This window comes from Odontesthes bonariensis, chromosome 4 (genome assembly GCF_027942865.1).
Source record: "Odontesthes bonariensis isolate fOdoBon6 chromosome 4, fOdoBon6.hap1, whole genome shotgun sequence".
Lineage (NCBI taxonomy): Eukaryota > Metazoa > Chordata > Actinopteri > Atheriniformes > Atherinopsidae > Odontesthes > Odontesthes bonariensis.
In genome coordinates this window covers 11,934,396-11,948,139 of record NC_134509.1, presented here as the reverse complement: position 1 = coordinate 11,948,139, position 13,744 = coordinate 11,934,396, and the positions used below count along the sequence as shown (strand labels likewise).

Here is a 13,744-nt window from a genome sequence, read left to right as displayed (position 1 = left end):
TCATACTAGCAAGTCTGCTGTTCAACACAGACATGACAAGTCATTTTAAATGTTACTTGTTAAATGTTTAAATGTACTTATCCATCTTATCCAGTACATCCAGGGAGGTTTCTGATATTCATTCAGCTGCATGGCAGCAAACACAAACATAAAGCTAATATAAAGTTACAGAAACAACCATCATCAGCGACAGTAACAGGAAATCCTGCAACGGACAGTATGGCTTCCAAAGAGTCCTGATTTCAAAATCATGAAGTCAGACTGGGAACACATGAGGAGAAAGTACTTTGACAAACTATATGCAATAAACAAGATTTATTTTCCTTCTTCTAAAGCTTTTATAAGCTCTAGTTAACCCTATTTAAGAGGGAGGGAATAGGGGAGTGGACAGAGATGCAGCAGTTGAGACTCAAATCCAGGCTTGCTGTGATGGGGTCTTGAGCTTTAAGGTAGGAGATTTAATGCCATTACATAGGTAAAGGTTACCCACAGCAAATGTTGATTGGTTAGTTCACTGATCAAGAAAGACATGGCATTAGATTTTTCTTTCTTTCTTTATTTTTTAAAAACTTCTTTATTTAAATTTTGGGTCTAAAATGTGGGCACAACATCGTATGTGCATACTTTCAGTGGTTTTCACAGGGAAAGTAGACATCCTTATGACAAATAAACTGACTCTGACAACTTATGACATATTAGGCAGTTTGACTTCCCTGAGGGTTTATCTTGTCCCGTCAAACATTTTCCATATGATTTCCCAGCGCGACAAAAAGCCAAGAAACAATATGTTTCAAGGGGACATTTATTCTCATTTTATAGGAAGTCTTAAAATATGGAAACAAAAGGTCAGATTTATTCACAATTTTAAGCATTTCAAAATATACAGGAATCATTGCCATTAGAAAAATATGATAAATTCAAGTGTTGATGGATTCACCTTTAAGATTCAAGTTTTCAAATTTGGCATTTAGGATTCAAACATAAATCCCATCTTTGCAGGAGTAATAAAAACAAAAATATATAAATAAAAAAAAATTACAAGATTACACTAAAATTATATAGCAAACTGAATTAATTGAGAACATTACCTAGTGCACAGGTTATTTTAAAAGTGTGAACAGTAAACTGCTCCCCCCATAAACATATTTAATTTAAAAACACAAGAATGTTGACAGAAAGTAGCATTTCCATTCATGAGAATTTTATTTCCCCGTCTACAGTGGGATATGTACATGTTCCTCTTTGCTGTAACCGCCTTTTTTGGGGGGGGGGGGTTTGCTGTGGTATTGTTCATGCTGGGTACTACTTATCAAAATATACATCCTATATGTGCCCCTCATAAATAATCTTTATTTTCAAAGAAATACATAAAAATGATGATGCAGGAATTTCTCATTTGAAATGAAAAAGTTGAATTAAAATTACTTAAATACTCACAGGAATGTAAACATTGCATGTGTCGCTAAACAAAACAAAAACATTCACCGGGTTTCTTCTTTATGGTCGTTCACTACACGAGTGATAAAGATCTTTAATTTCACTGTAGAGGTGTGATGGCGGTCCCTGAATGTAATGAACTCTTTAGTCGGCATAATTCATGGCATCCTTTCTACCAACTGGAGTCGAAAACCTTCTTGCACATGTCTGAATTCTCCTGATGAAGAGGGAACTCGGAGCCGGGGACGACCTTCTTTTTGCTCTTACGCAACATTACGCTCTTCCCTGATGACAAGCTCTCGTACTTAGAAAGATATTCGCTGAAAGAGGAAAATAACAAAGAGAAAGTTAAGTCCTCAATGAGTTAAATCTAATAAGAGCAATCCATTTCTCTTTTTTTTTTAATTATCTCCTTTATCACTTAGTGGGTTGAAGGATACCTGACTGGGAAGGTGGCCTTGTCCATCTGCATGCACACCAGGAAGGGGTATTCAGAGAACTGAACAGTGGTGATGAAATCTAGCGACACCTCCGTTTCAAAGCTGACCTCCATGCCCACCCTTAAAAAGTCCATGTCCACGGTGACGTTGCCAGCGACCACCAACGCTCCCCTGGAAAGACAGCCAAATGACATCCATATTAAAATGTGTTTAACAAAGCTGGCACTTTATTTTTTCCCCCAATCGGCTGCTCTGGGATGTGCAGGAGTGGCTGATTATTTTCCAACGGAATTCTTTGTAAAAAACACATTAACAAAAAGGATTTGATTTTCAGCTCAAAACCAGGTAATCAACACAAACTGCTCAGCTCTGCCACATCCATCAAAACAATTGTGTCCATGCAGGCCAAACCGATTTATCCCCAGTCACTACCTAATGTGAGCCGCTGAGAAGAACCACTGTGGGGTAACTTATCTATAAAAACCTAGATACAAGTTGTTTTGTATTGGCTTTATAAAACTAAATAAATAATAATAAAAAAAAAATAAAAAAAGTCACCATTTGTTTCTACTCATTTCAATGCCAAAAATGCAACAGCAAAAACTACTTGCAAATTAAATATTTCACATAAGAAAAGGAGGCTTTTAGAGAGATGTTGAAGACTAGCATGTTCACTTCATGATTCACTCAGTACATGACCTTACGCGACTTGTCAAAAAGAAAAAAGTAATGTTTCCTTTTGCCTTTTTTTCTGAAATAGTTTATACCTTAAAATGAGATGGAAACATCTTCCAAATATGTCCTGAGATATATATAAAAATGGTAAAATAACTTTGTTATGATTCTAAGAAAGCAAAATATATGGTGTCAGTCAAAAATAACATATATGCAGGACCACTCGGTCATCTGCTAGTGAGGCGAGAAGCTGTGTGCGTGCCTGTCTGCAGCTGTGCCGAGTGAAGTTGTGTGTTAAGTGGAGGCAGCATAGATGGCACCGTTAGTACAGACAGATTCGTATAAATTTGTATCTGAAATAGGGGCCACAACCCAACAACCATGTGATACATTTCCTTTATTTTTAATGTCAAAGCGTAGTTAATCCAACTTCTGCATGAGAAAGACCAGAGAGACATGCCGATGTGTGTGGCTTGTTCGGCCTCTATAGATAGCCTGCCAGTCTATTATCAGAGTGGAAGAGGAACAACTATGCTGATCCATTCACCTGCCTCTGCCATTTGTCTGCATACACATCATCTTAAAGTTCAATTCCAAGATGTGACCTTTTACAGTGGTCGAGAAAACAAGAATTTGTTTGTTTAAAGTCCACTCCCATATCTGTTCCAAGAAAGTGTTAATACCCCAGCACTGTGTATCGTGTACATGAACCTTCCACCACATACAGAACCTACCATTGGTCACCAAGAAATGATAACATAAGTTAAAAAGCTGTTGCATTATTCCTAAACATTGTTTCATCATCAGATGATGTGAGCTAACTGATTCCAGAGTGATGATGTGCTCCATTCTCAGCAGCTACTGTTGCACATCGACTGTAATGTTTTAAAATAGAGAACCAGACAGAACTGACCCGATTGCCACACGAGAAAAAGGAGACGGGTGTCAAGCACAATGCTGGTGGAACAAATGAATCAGATGGCACTTATAGACCCTCTGAAGTTCACATAAATCCAGCATCAACAGAAATCTATTTGCAGCCAAGCGACGTGACTGAAACCTCAGACTTTTGGATTGACTAAAAGTGCCTTTGACCTGCAAGTGAGTTACATCATACTGTACTTTACAAACTCAGAGATGACTGCACTCCAGGATGGGACTAAAATATATGGTGCATAAAATATGTAAAAGTTTTGCTTTAGCCCTGGTAAAGCAATACAAAATGTTTGCGTTATTGTCTCTGAACCGTACCTGTTGTTGACACTGGTCTTGGACTCTCTGTACCACAGACTTATCTCCATCCCTCCAGAAATGTCGATGGCTAACCCTCCTTGAAACTCTGCACCCGCCTTCAGTCCAGACTGCAGTTGGATGACCTGAAGGACCACAGATGAGAAGATATAATAAAAAAAAAAAAGACGGCATTTTGACACTCAAAAATCAAGAATCATTCATTTTGAATAAACTGTAAATACACGGTCATCAAAACATGCTGGATCAGAATAGTTTTAATCACAAAAACAGTTGATGTGTGTTGGAGTCTACATATTTTACACCCGATCAGCTACATGGCAATATGACAATCACCAAGAATACTAAAACACAACAGTACAACGTGAACATGTAAACGCTCTTCTAAAGGGGAACAAATAGATCTAGAAAACTATTTCAGTAGCACTGCACAGCTACTTCAGTTTTTAGTGCGAATAGGACCTCAGTATGGCTACTTACCTCAGAGTGATCACTCAGCAGGATGAGTCCCTTCACTACATTCATGGGGTCTCCAGTCATGGAGAATATTTTGGACATGAGGTCACTGTAGCCCTTAAAGAACGTGACTGGTCGCAGCTGGACATCAAACAGCAGAGCTGACATGCCAGCGAATGACTCCAGGTTTTCCTCCCCCTCGTCAGGTGTTGCAGCAATTAGGGACTCAAGACCCTGGGCTTCGATCGCCACCTAGAAGACAAAAAGAATATCAGTATAGATATTTAATACACATCTGCTGTTCAATGAAGCAACATGAAAAGGCGTTTGTCAAATTCCTAATTTGTGTGGTACCTGCAGTCCGTGTAGCATTGCTCCTTTACTAGCACCATAAATATTCATGTTGCTCCTTCTCAGGATCCCAGAGCCTGAATACAGGATGTCCAAACTGTATGTGGAGGTCACATCAGCAGATTCTGTAGGGAGCATACATATTTTTCTCATCAATCCAGCTGTGCTCACAAATCACTAAAGGCCATATAATGCTTTTCAGAAAATTTATCAATTCATTAATTTGTTGATAAATGATAAAAGACAAAAATCTTTCCTCCAGAAAGCTAAGGCTATGTTGCTGTAACCCCCTCACCCCCTCCCCTTTGCTGCTGTGACTGCTCAGTTGGTACTGGGAAATATTAGTGATAATAGGCAAGAGAAGAAAGAAAAACCCAATTTTCATTTCACTTACGTGCCATGAATCCTGAGTATGCAGATGATGACCCAACTTTAGCAAAGCGGTCGTAGTTATGGGAAATCATGTCCTTCATAGCCTGTCGTATCACCTTACTGAAAGAAATGCAGAAAATCCTTTTACATTACAAAATGTGATCCCACCATCTGCATAACCATAAGGCTTTTTTTATGCTCTGTCGTCATATTAAAACAAACAAACAAAAAAACACAACTAATTTTTGTCACTCTGATCTTTTACTTTATGACCCACCTGGCAGGCAGCTGAAAGCGAACGATGTCCCGGATCTTTGACAGCATGTACTTGTTCATTTCATGGGGCAGGTTTCCAACTGACTGAAGCAGGTTTTTGACCTCCATGTATGAGGGGTTGCTGCTGAGGATGACGTCGGCAGCTGCCGCCCTCACATTTTTCTCATAGATTCGTCGATTTTGGTGGTACACCCTGTTCACCGTCTTTTTAACCTGAAAAAATATATATATATGTTTTACAATCAGTCTAACCACTTCCAAAGACGTTTTAAAATCCATCAAATAAACTGTGACATACGCCGTGGCTTACCTCGCTGGTTATGAGACCGACATCGTATCTCTGCAGGGCGGTAAGAGCAATGGTGCTGTAGGATCCCACCTCTGACTCTGCGTATTTGGTAAAGATGGGAATGGCCTCAGGTAGCAGAGAGTTCTTCAGAGCCAGAAGGTACACCTGGACCTCATTCTCAGCCTGTGTGCTCTCAGGACCTTCTAGAATCATCTTCTTCACCTGCACCACTGTCTATGATGTGAAAATACAAAAGCAGATCATTTGTCTCCCGTTATTCATTCAAGTTTGGTTACATTTCCTAAGTATTCCTCAGAGGAAATATAGACTTTCCTTAAAAGAGTTTTATAATAAACACATGAATATCCGTAAGCTGTAAATTGGGTATTCATGGCATCTTCTTGAAAGCTTACCGGTAAATTGCAGCTTCCTTTTAGACAAAGCTTGTGGACCAGGGCTCCCATAATGATCACGACAGACTCTTTGATGTCTTTGCTGCCAATCTTTCCTTTAGAAATGTCCTGAAAAGGTATTTTTCATTACAGTTTAATTCAAACAATGACTGCTTTCACTTTATTTAAGCCTGTCAATGGCTGAATTTTTAGTACACATGATTGGTTTGTCGTTTCCCATAAATAAATTCAGAAATATGGGGCGCTCCAGCAATAAAAGAGCATGTTTTGATATTTTCTTGGTGAGTTTCAGTGATTGAATAATCCATTTTTTGAAAATAAAATTCAACGAAATGGTGAAAACTTATTTTAATCTCAAGAGAGCTGCCCTTTCCTTAATTAAAAAAAAAAAAAAAAAAAAAAACACTTCTGAAATCCCCTGCAGATAGACTCTGCCTTTTTAATATAACAAAAAGCTTTGACAGTTTGCTTGAACTGTAAGTGCTGGCACTTACCAACAGAGCCTTGAGCATTCTCTCATCGGGATGAGAGGCAAAGCCACATGCGTAGAGAAAGCGCTCCTGCAGAACCAAACCCTTGGCGTCAGTGAAGTTAAGGAACTCAAGCATGGCATCCAGAGATGCAGAGGTTTGGGAAGAAGTCACAGCATCAACCACCTGAGGTCTGACATCAGCAGATATAACTTGAGCAAACCCATAAGCATTTGGTAAAGATAATTGCATTCACACACCTACATCCCTAAATAACTTCGGCAAGAACACACGGTGTCAGTAGCTAATAAGCGTGATATAGAAAGGTAGGAGGAGCTGGTTTACAGAGAGGTCTTGCTGGCACTCTTCAGCACTTTGAGGATCTCGCCCTTGGACGCCTTCCTAATGCTGTGGATGAGGGCCAGGAAGCTGCGAGGAGCCGTGGATTTGGACAGGCTTCCTGGCTCCAGCTGCTTCTGTTCAGCCTGCCAATGTTCAAAAAGCTAAGAGGGAAAGCACAAGGGAGAAGGGGATTGGTAGACAGATCGTCTTCAGTCAGTAATTAAAGTACAAAAATACATAGTATCTGGTTACTAATACATTGCTATTAAGAGTCATTTTGAAATAATGACTTGTAGAGTTTTTGGAGCCAGAAGTGACGTCCAAGGGATGGATAACCGAGAACCCGAAGACACTCGTGTTTGTCCATTGGTAGTGCCCACAGCACTCACTTGTCACATAAGGCATCCGCAGTGTTGAAACTGCACAACTTCAAGGATGACACGGTTTAAACAATGAAACTTCAGCCCATGAAACCTGCTATAAACATGTTTCCTCTTCTGTAGAAGAGGTCGTTTTTATATGTGGTTCCATGAAGATTGACCTGCTTTTGGATGAAGCCTCAAATGGCCATTCGAGGGACTGCTTGAGGCCCTCCTGCTCTGGCTTCCATTTGTAGCCCCTATTGGCGTCTGCTTGTTATGCACAGCTACGTGTTCAAACTGCCACTATGCAATAAACACAAAACCATGTCTGCGTATGAGCACAAATGTGAAGATTTACTGTGTGAAAAATGAGGAGGAACTCACTGATGGACAGCCTTTGCACTGAGATTTGACCTTCTCTGCCACAATGCCAACAGCTGCCAGTTTGCCATCAATTGACTTGACAACCCCGGCAACATCCTTCCCAGCAGCCTCCAGCGGTCCAGCCTCCGTACCTACCAACATGAGGGTTTGCCTTTTAAAGAGGGAAATACACATTTAAAATATGCAGCCATGAGAGAGAACCACTGATTTATGTCAAACAATGTGCAGGATGTATTGATGTCTAGAAGTACCGATTGCAAACTGAAACAACTGTACACCCCAACCTCCCCCAAAATTACAACTATAAAGTAATTAAAACATAGTTGTGATATCATATTGCATTTCTGCCAACACACCACCCGAAATATTACACCGTGGGTCTTTAAAGCTTTACCTGGACAAAACCTTAGCTGCCACAGATCTCTGTGCATTAACGGCCAGTGAGTGCGTTTCTTCAGCCAGGGCTGAGCGGATGAAACCATCTTCGAGTGTGAACACTGTAACAGAGCTGGACTTCCTGCTCACACCCAAGACCTGAATGAGGGTGAAAGAGAATTCCCACAAAATGAGCAATCCCAAACACAAAGGTCCTTCTTTTCGTATGACGAGTTGTTCTTGAAGCGGACTGACCTTACTATGTGTGGTAAATCCGGTCTCCGAGGTTTTACACGTGTCCAGGAGTTTGGTTCTTGTTACTTGACCTTTTGCTGCCTGATACTGAACTGTGCATCTCCCAGACACGTCATTCTGTTTAAAAACACGGGTAACATGAGTCGCATGCAATAAGATTTCACGTTATTCAATGCAAAAGGGGAATTGTCGTGCCATTTACCTCAACAACCTTCCCACCATGGAGCTGACATTGCAATAAACTGGCCAGACCTCTTTTCAGATTCTTGATGGTCACAGGTTCTGCCCGGTAGGAATACAATGCTTTTGTCTACAGCAGATGTATAAAAAGAACGCATCATGTTATAACAGAAAATCCTGCTTTTCACAAAGTAAACCAATTTGCTTTGACCAACAGATTATTTGTACTGAGGAAAACCACCTTCAGTGCTGCAGCTCACAAAAGCCTTCAGGGTATCAGTTTTCCTTTGCACACTTGTGTCCAGAAATATGTGTGCGTAGTATTGGCTTCCGAGTCTATTCACATTGTATGTTATTCTTTGAAGAGCAGATAAAAAACGAGCCCAGACTACTGTGGTATTAGCACTCACATGATATTAAAAGAGCCTGTCCTTTTGTGTTATGAGGCTATTTCTGTAAGTCCCTTTAGCTTACATAATGTAAATGCTAACTTACCATTAGCTGAGCGGACTACACACACACACGCAACTCATTCAGTAAACGATAACTGAATTGTGGTTTGTGCACACATTGGACATTATTATTGTAAGGTTACAGCGCACATTAGCTTGCTAGCTAGCATTAACAACTTGTTGCACATTGTGGCAAAAAAATATAATCTTGTCAAAAAGACCAAAATGATTGAACATTGACAAAATGTAACATTTTAAGTACACAAGTAACCACTTTTGGAACATTGAGGGGGTGTTGTTTTGGATCTTTTCTACATCTTGTTACTTCACGGATGCATCAATGTACAAAGAATGGCCTACATCAAGTATCACTGACTGAAGCTTATGTTTGTTTAAATGTCATATCAAATAGTTCAAATGCAAGCTCAAGTTGAACCAAAAATATGGTGTCACACCGCAAACTTCGGCAGTGAAGTTTCATTTTGGCTCGGTGATGGACTGTCACGAATGTCAGCCACACATTACTTCATCTTACAGTGTCTCCTTTACAGTATGAAATTTATTTGTGGCGCCAACTACAACATCAAATAGGACCACCATAAATAGACTGTCCACTGCTACTGTGTGTGTTTTCAGCCACTGGTATAAATAATCCTACAACACCAGGCGAGGCACTCTTCCATCTTGTTTCACAGACACACAGGACTCAACACGTCAGAACTTACACAAGTTGTAATTTTATATAAAATGTCTCAAGCTTTATCGAACAATACATTTTTTTCTTTTGCTTGTTTATAACAGAGATGTCATGATAATCATGCTTGTTCAGTGTTAACAGAGCACTCATAATTGCTTTAAAGCTCTGCTACGAAGCTATTAAAAAGAGCATATTTGCAGTTGCCAAGTCAACTGATGCCAAATAAATTAATTTGGTTATCAACATGTAATAAATGTGATTAGAAATGTTGTAATTCATTAATTATATCATCAGTGTATCGTTAATAGATGGCAGCCATTAATCAATAGACCAAATGGTCACAGCGCCCAATTTGAGTTGTTTTCCAATCAACCTGGCCACCCATTAGGTTTTTCCAAGTCATGGCTTTTAATTGATGTGCAAAATAGAAAATTATCAAATAATTAATATACCATCAATAAAGTTATTATTGACAACTTATAAACCCCATCCGAGATGTGCATTTTTAAGAAAATCTTTAGAGTGAATTTGCACCCAACATGTAATCGCAAATTCTGATAAGAATCATCGTAGTAGTTTACTTCAGTGTTATCCTCCATCAACCTCCAGTCATTCTTTTACTTCGACTCATTCAGTGACACTCTGCACCTGCTGACCTTTGCACACACACATTCACACAGATCTCTTTGGTATTTCCCTTCCAGCATCACCACTCTAGCACAGTGAAATTAAGCTAAATAAGCTAAATTAAGCTCGGAAGACAATGACATTGCTGTGAGAAATGGAAGTACAACACTGACTTTTCACCATTTCATAACTTATGCCAGCATGTAGATTGCTACCAACTACTCTAATGTTTACTCACAGGCTTTGGAAAGAACAAAAAAAAAAAAAAAAAAAAAGTATTTTGTTTTGTGATATTTTGTCTATTACCCAGCACCTATACTTTGAAAATAAGAACCACTAAGAGCAGTGTCAGTGTTAATATCCTCACCTTTCCATTTTTCAGATGCAACAGGAAAGGTTTTGTCAGAGCTGCTATTTTGGTTTTCCCCAAAAGGCTCTCAGTTGTGGATCCGTGGAGGACGTTCTTCCTCTCCGATCTCTGAGACACAGGCTCAACTCTCACGTTTGAGATCTGTTGAAGAGGGAATCATATGTTCCAACAAAAGCCTGCAATCCCACGGTGTATGCACAGTGTGCAGTGACCCCAAAAAACAAAGCATGCAGGCCCGATAACCTATTTTACCACAATTGTATTTGTGTCAGAAACATTATGCCCATTATTCTATAATTGGAACCACGAACCGCCAGTTGAATCAGCTGGTCATCCTTGCTGCTCGGATCTCTCCAAACCAGGTTAACGTTCACGTCACTTGAGATTCTGAAGCCTGCATCGCCCTCTTTTGACCCTCTGGCTCTGTCTAGCAGGACCTCAGTGGTGTAGCTGAATTTGTACAGCTGGTTGTTGTTCAGCCGGGGTCCCGCAGCGACACCTGAAGAAACACAGAACACACAGCTGGTAAACAAACACGCAGTTTATGATCCAACTGTCAGCGTCGGTGAAGCATTTAGACAATGCACATTTCATTTTATTCAATAGAGGGGGTCTCTTAAACTGTCTGAGAATATCAATTTGCAAGCAACTTGAAATAGCACTCTATTCAAGAAGCAATTTAGCCATTTTTCATTCAAGCTCAAAACCCGAGTCTGAATTAAGAGTTTGCTGTTCATGGGTAGAAGCTGTTGGTTAAAGCATGTTTAGCAGCAGCTTCCTCTGTTTCAGAAGCACCAACTTGATTCTTCTTAGATGTCAGAGCAAACATATGGTTGTCCTATGAAATCCTTTCCAAAGCAATTTCTGATTTAAGCAAAATAACTTAGATCAGCTGTTTGATATACTGCTGCAATTAGTTCCCATGAGACAAGACAGTTGGCCACTTTAGTCACACAAATTTGTGATATCAACCAAAAAAAAAAAAAAAAAAAAAAGACAGTTGTGTTATTATACGTTGACAGGTATAGTCTAAGTGTAAAAGTCTTTCTCTGTACACAACTCTGTGTGACACAGCCTTTGCTGTGCACCCTGCCACTTCTGTGGCTTCCTAAACAAGTTTCACACACTGATATAAGTGACTTTTTAAAATGACTTCCCACCAAACAATTGTTTTTCCCCCAGTGTCCCATTCCTTCTGGATCACAGAAGTGGACAGTTGACGAGGAGCTGAGGTGATTTAATCGTCTGCTGTTGAACTGGGTGTGTTCCAGTTGAGAGGAGATAAAAAAAAAAAAAAAAAAATTAACTCTGCTCCTCTGCTCAACTAATGTCAAGCTGGTATGTGACTTTTAGCCAGCAGGGAAGACAGACTGACGTGTCACTTTTTGATTTCATCATCAGTGTAGCGTGGAAATCATTCCATCAAATGAAAAATACAGAGTGAGCTCGTCTGTTGCAACATTTGGCGATACATTTCAGGGACGAGAAGTGAATACCAGAGGGAATACACAATCAGTTTGTTTCACCATAAATGTCTCTTTGCTTGTGTTCTTCCAACCCTTATCAATCAGTGATGTCATCAAACTGCACTCAGAGAAGATACTCCACTAACCATGAGGGGGTCGTTTCCACTCATGAGTCTCAAAAAAAGTCTCAAATAGTCACAGAAATTAAGCTGGAACCTTTCAAACACAAGCACTCCATTGATTGAAAGACCATTGATAGTCATTCTGCTTCTCGTCAGTGAAAAAGTCACAAGCAGAGCTTAAACCTTTTGATGACTCACTTACACTGATTGTGCATGGAGCAGCTGTTTTACCGTCTTGAATAAACTCATTCAGCTTTCATTAAATAAACATCTAAAAGCTCCTTTTGGCCCCCTCAACTCCAAAAATAAAAATAAAATAAAAAAAAAAGAGATCACCACAAGCGATCGACTCACCTTTGGCAGATGTTGGGACAGAGGAGGCAGCACAAAGCAAGAAGAGAACAAGCACCAACATTGTGTGCAGCCAGATGATTCAAACCGACACACGAGAGTCAGCGGCTGAAGTGGCACCAACGAGGCCAAAGAGAAAGGCAAAGCAAGTCCAAACTTCTCCTGATCCGTTTTATCTGAGGGGAGGGCAGACTCCAAACTCCACGCTCAAGTACTAAGTACGAGATAACCCGCAAATCATTAACCTCAGCAGCACAGATTTGACAGGAACTGCTGGTATTGATAGATGAGGTCAGGTTTCTCCTTTTAACGCAGCAGGGTGGTGTCGGAGTCCCCACGCGGGGCGCGTGATTGATTAATCAACGCAGTGGCACAACATCTGATTGATTTCATTCTCAATGAGTGAGGCTCGCTGTCTGAATTTCCACCTCTCAAATACAGGACATCCAACTCAGCAAACAACGACAGCTGGACACTACAGAAGGAAACAATCAGTGCAAAGAAATCAAAGTAAAAATGTTGGATTTACCATGAGCCGGTAGAGAGAAATCTTCATGCCGGACACCTTTCACCTAATTTCTTCACCCGATTAAACAGTCGGCACTTTGTCGTTGGGTCCTTGTTGGAGGAAATGGGCAGTCTTGTAAGAAAAAAACAGCCCCTACAGCTCAAATTACAACTCCCCAAACATTTGACGATGTTCAGGTGTGGGTCAGCCTGTTTAGTTTGTGGGATATTTTTTCACGACGTATCAGTTGTCGAGCTCCCCAGGCATTGTCTACACATTAAGGTGAAGGACATCTTTGAGTATTCAGTCTGTTTAACTGAAACATTCCTTGTTTCCTCCGCCCCCCCATTTCATCTGGTGGCCCTCTTTATTATTCATCATCACTGTCTTCACAAATGAAAACGAGTTCTCCTTCCATGTGAAAAATTTGCATGATTTAAAATCCTATAAAATCTATCAAATAAAAAAAAACCTATATAAAATCCTATAAAATTTGGTTTTTAGCATTCACACATCCACAAAAGTATAACCCTGTATATACTTTCTATATATTTGCTAAAACAAACCTCAGTTATAACTTCTTTTTTTTTTTTTTTTACCTTGAGATCCATAACACATCGTTTACTCTATTCAAAACTTCTTAGTGTGTATTTTCCCATTATTAAAAAGCATATTCCCCACATCAGAGAAAACCTTGTGATAAAGCAAGGGGGGAAAGAAACTTCTATTTTTAATCCTTATACTCACAGGCACAGTGAACATCATCTGCCCAAAGGTGCTTGGATAAAAACGGTATAAGAAAGACGGTGCAAGAGGCCACAAG

The 13,744-nt window shown here is 39.9% G+C and overlaps 1 protein-coding gene across 1 annotated transcript; it reads right to left on the bottom strand.

Annotated features, from left to right (window-relative positions):
* Positions 1 to 851: 851 nt before the first annotated feature.
* Positions 852 to 12,506, bottom strand: mttp (microsomal triglyceride transfer protein). The gene is made up of 18 exons (XM_075464402.1): positions 12,417 to 12,506; positions 10,786 to 10,973; positions 10,472 to 10,615; positions 8,351 to 8,458; positions 8,149 to 8,265; positions 7,913 to 8,052; positions 7,519 to 7,669; positions 6,776 to 6,933; positions 6,455 to 6,623; positions 5,961 to 6,068; positions 5,569 to 5,781; positions 5,260 to 5,471; positions 5,005 to 5,102; positions 4,614 to 4,735; positions 4,284 to 4,511; positions 3,804 to 3,928; positions 1,878 to 2,048; positions 852 to 1,757 (listed from the first exon to the last, which is right to left on the bottom strand). Exons 1-18 carry the CDS (start codon positions 12,475 to 12,477, stop codon positions 1,610 to 1,612), a joined length of 2,661 nt encoding a protein of 886 aa, XP_075320517.1. The 5' UTR covers positions 12,478 to 12,506; the 3' UTR covers positions 852 to 1,609.
* Between the last annotated feature and the right edge of the window lie 1,238 nt (positions 12,507 to 13,744).

Excerpts from the sequence above, each read along its gene's own strand:
- mttp (XM_075464402.1), bottom strand. The coding sequence starts at position 12,477 with ATGTTGGTGCTTGTTCTCTTCTTGCTTTGTGCTGCCTCCTCTGTCCCA. Across the intron at positions 6,069-6,454 it reads GAATGCTCAAGGCTCTGTTG|GACATTTCTAAAGGAAAGAT; the intron begins GTAAGTGCCAGC and ends ATACCTTTTCAG. Across the intron at positions 5,782-5,960 it reads AAGGAAGCTGCAATTTACCG|ACAGTGGTGCAGGTGAAGAA; the intron begins GTAAGCTTTCAA and ends TTCACATCATAG.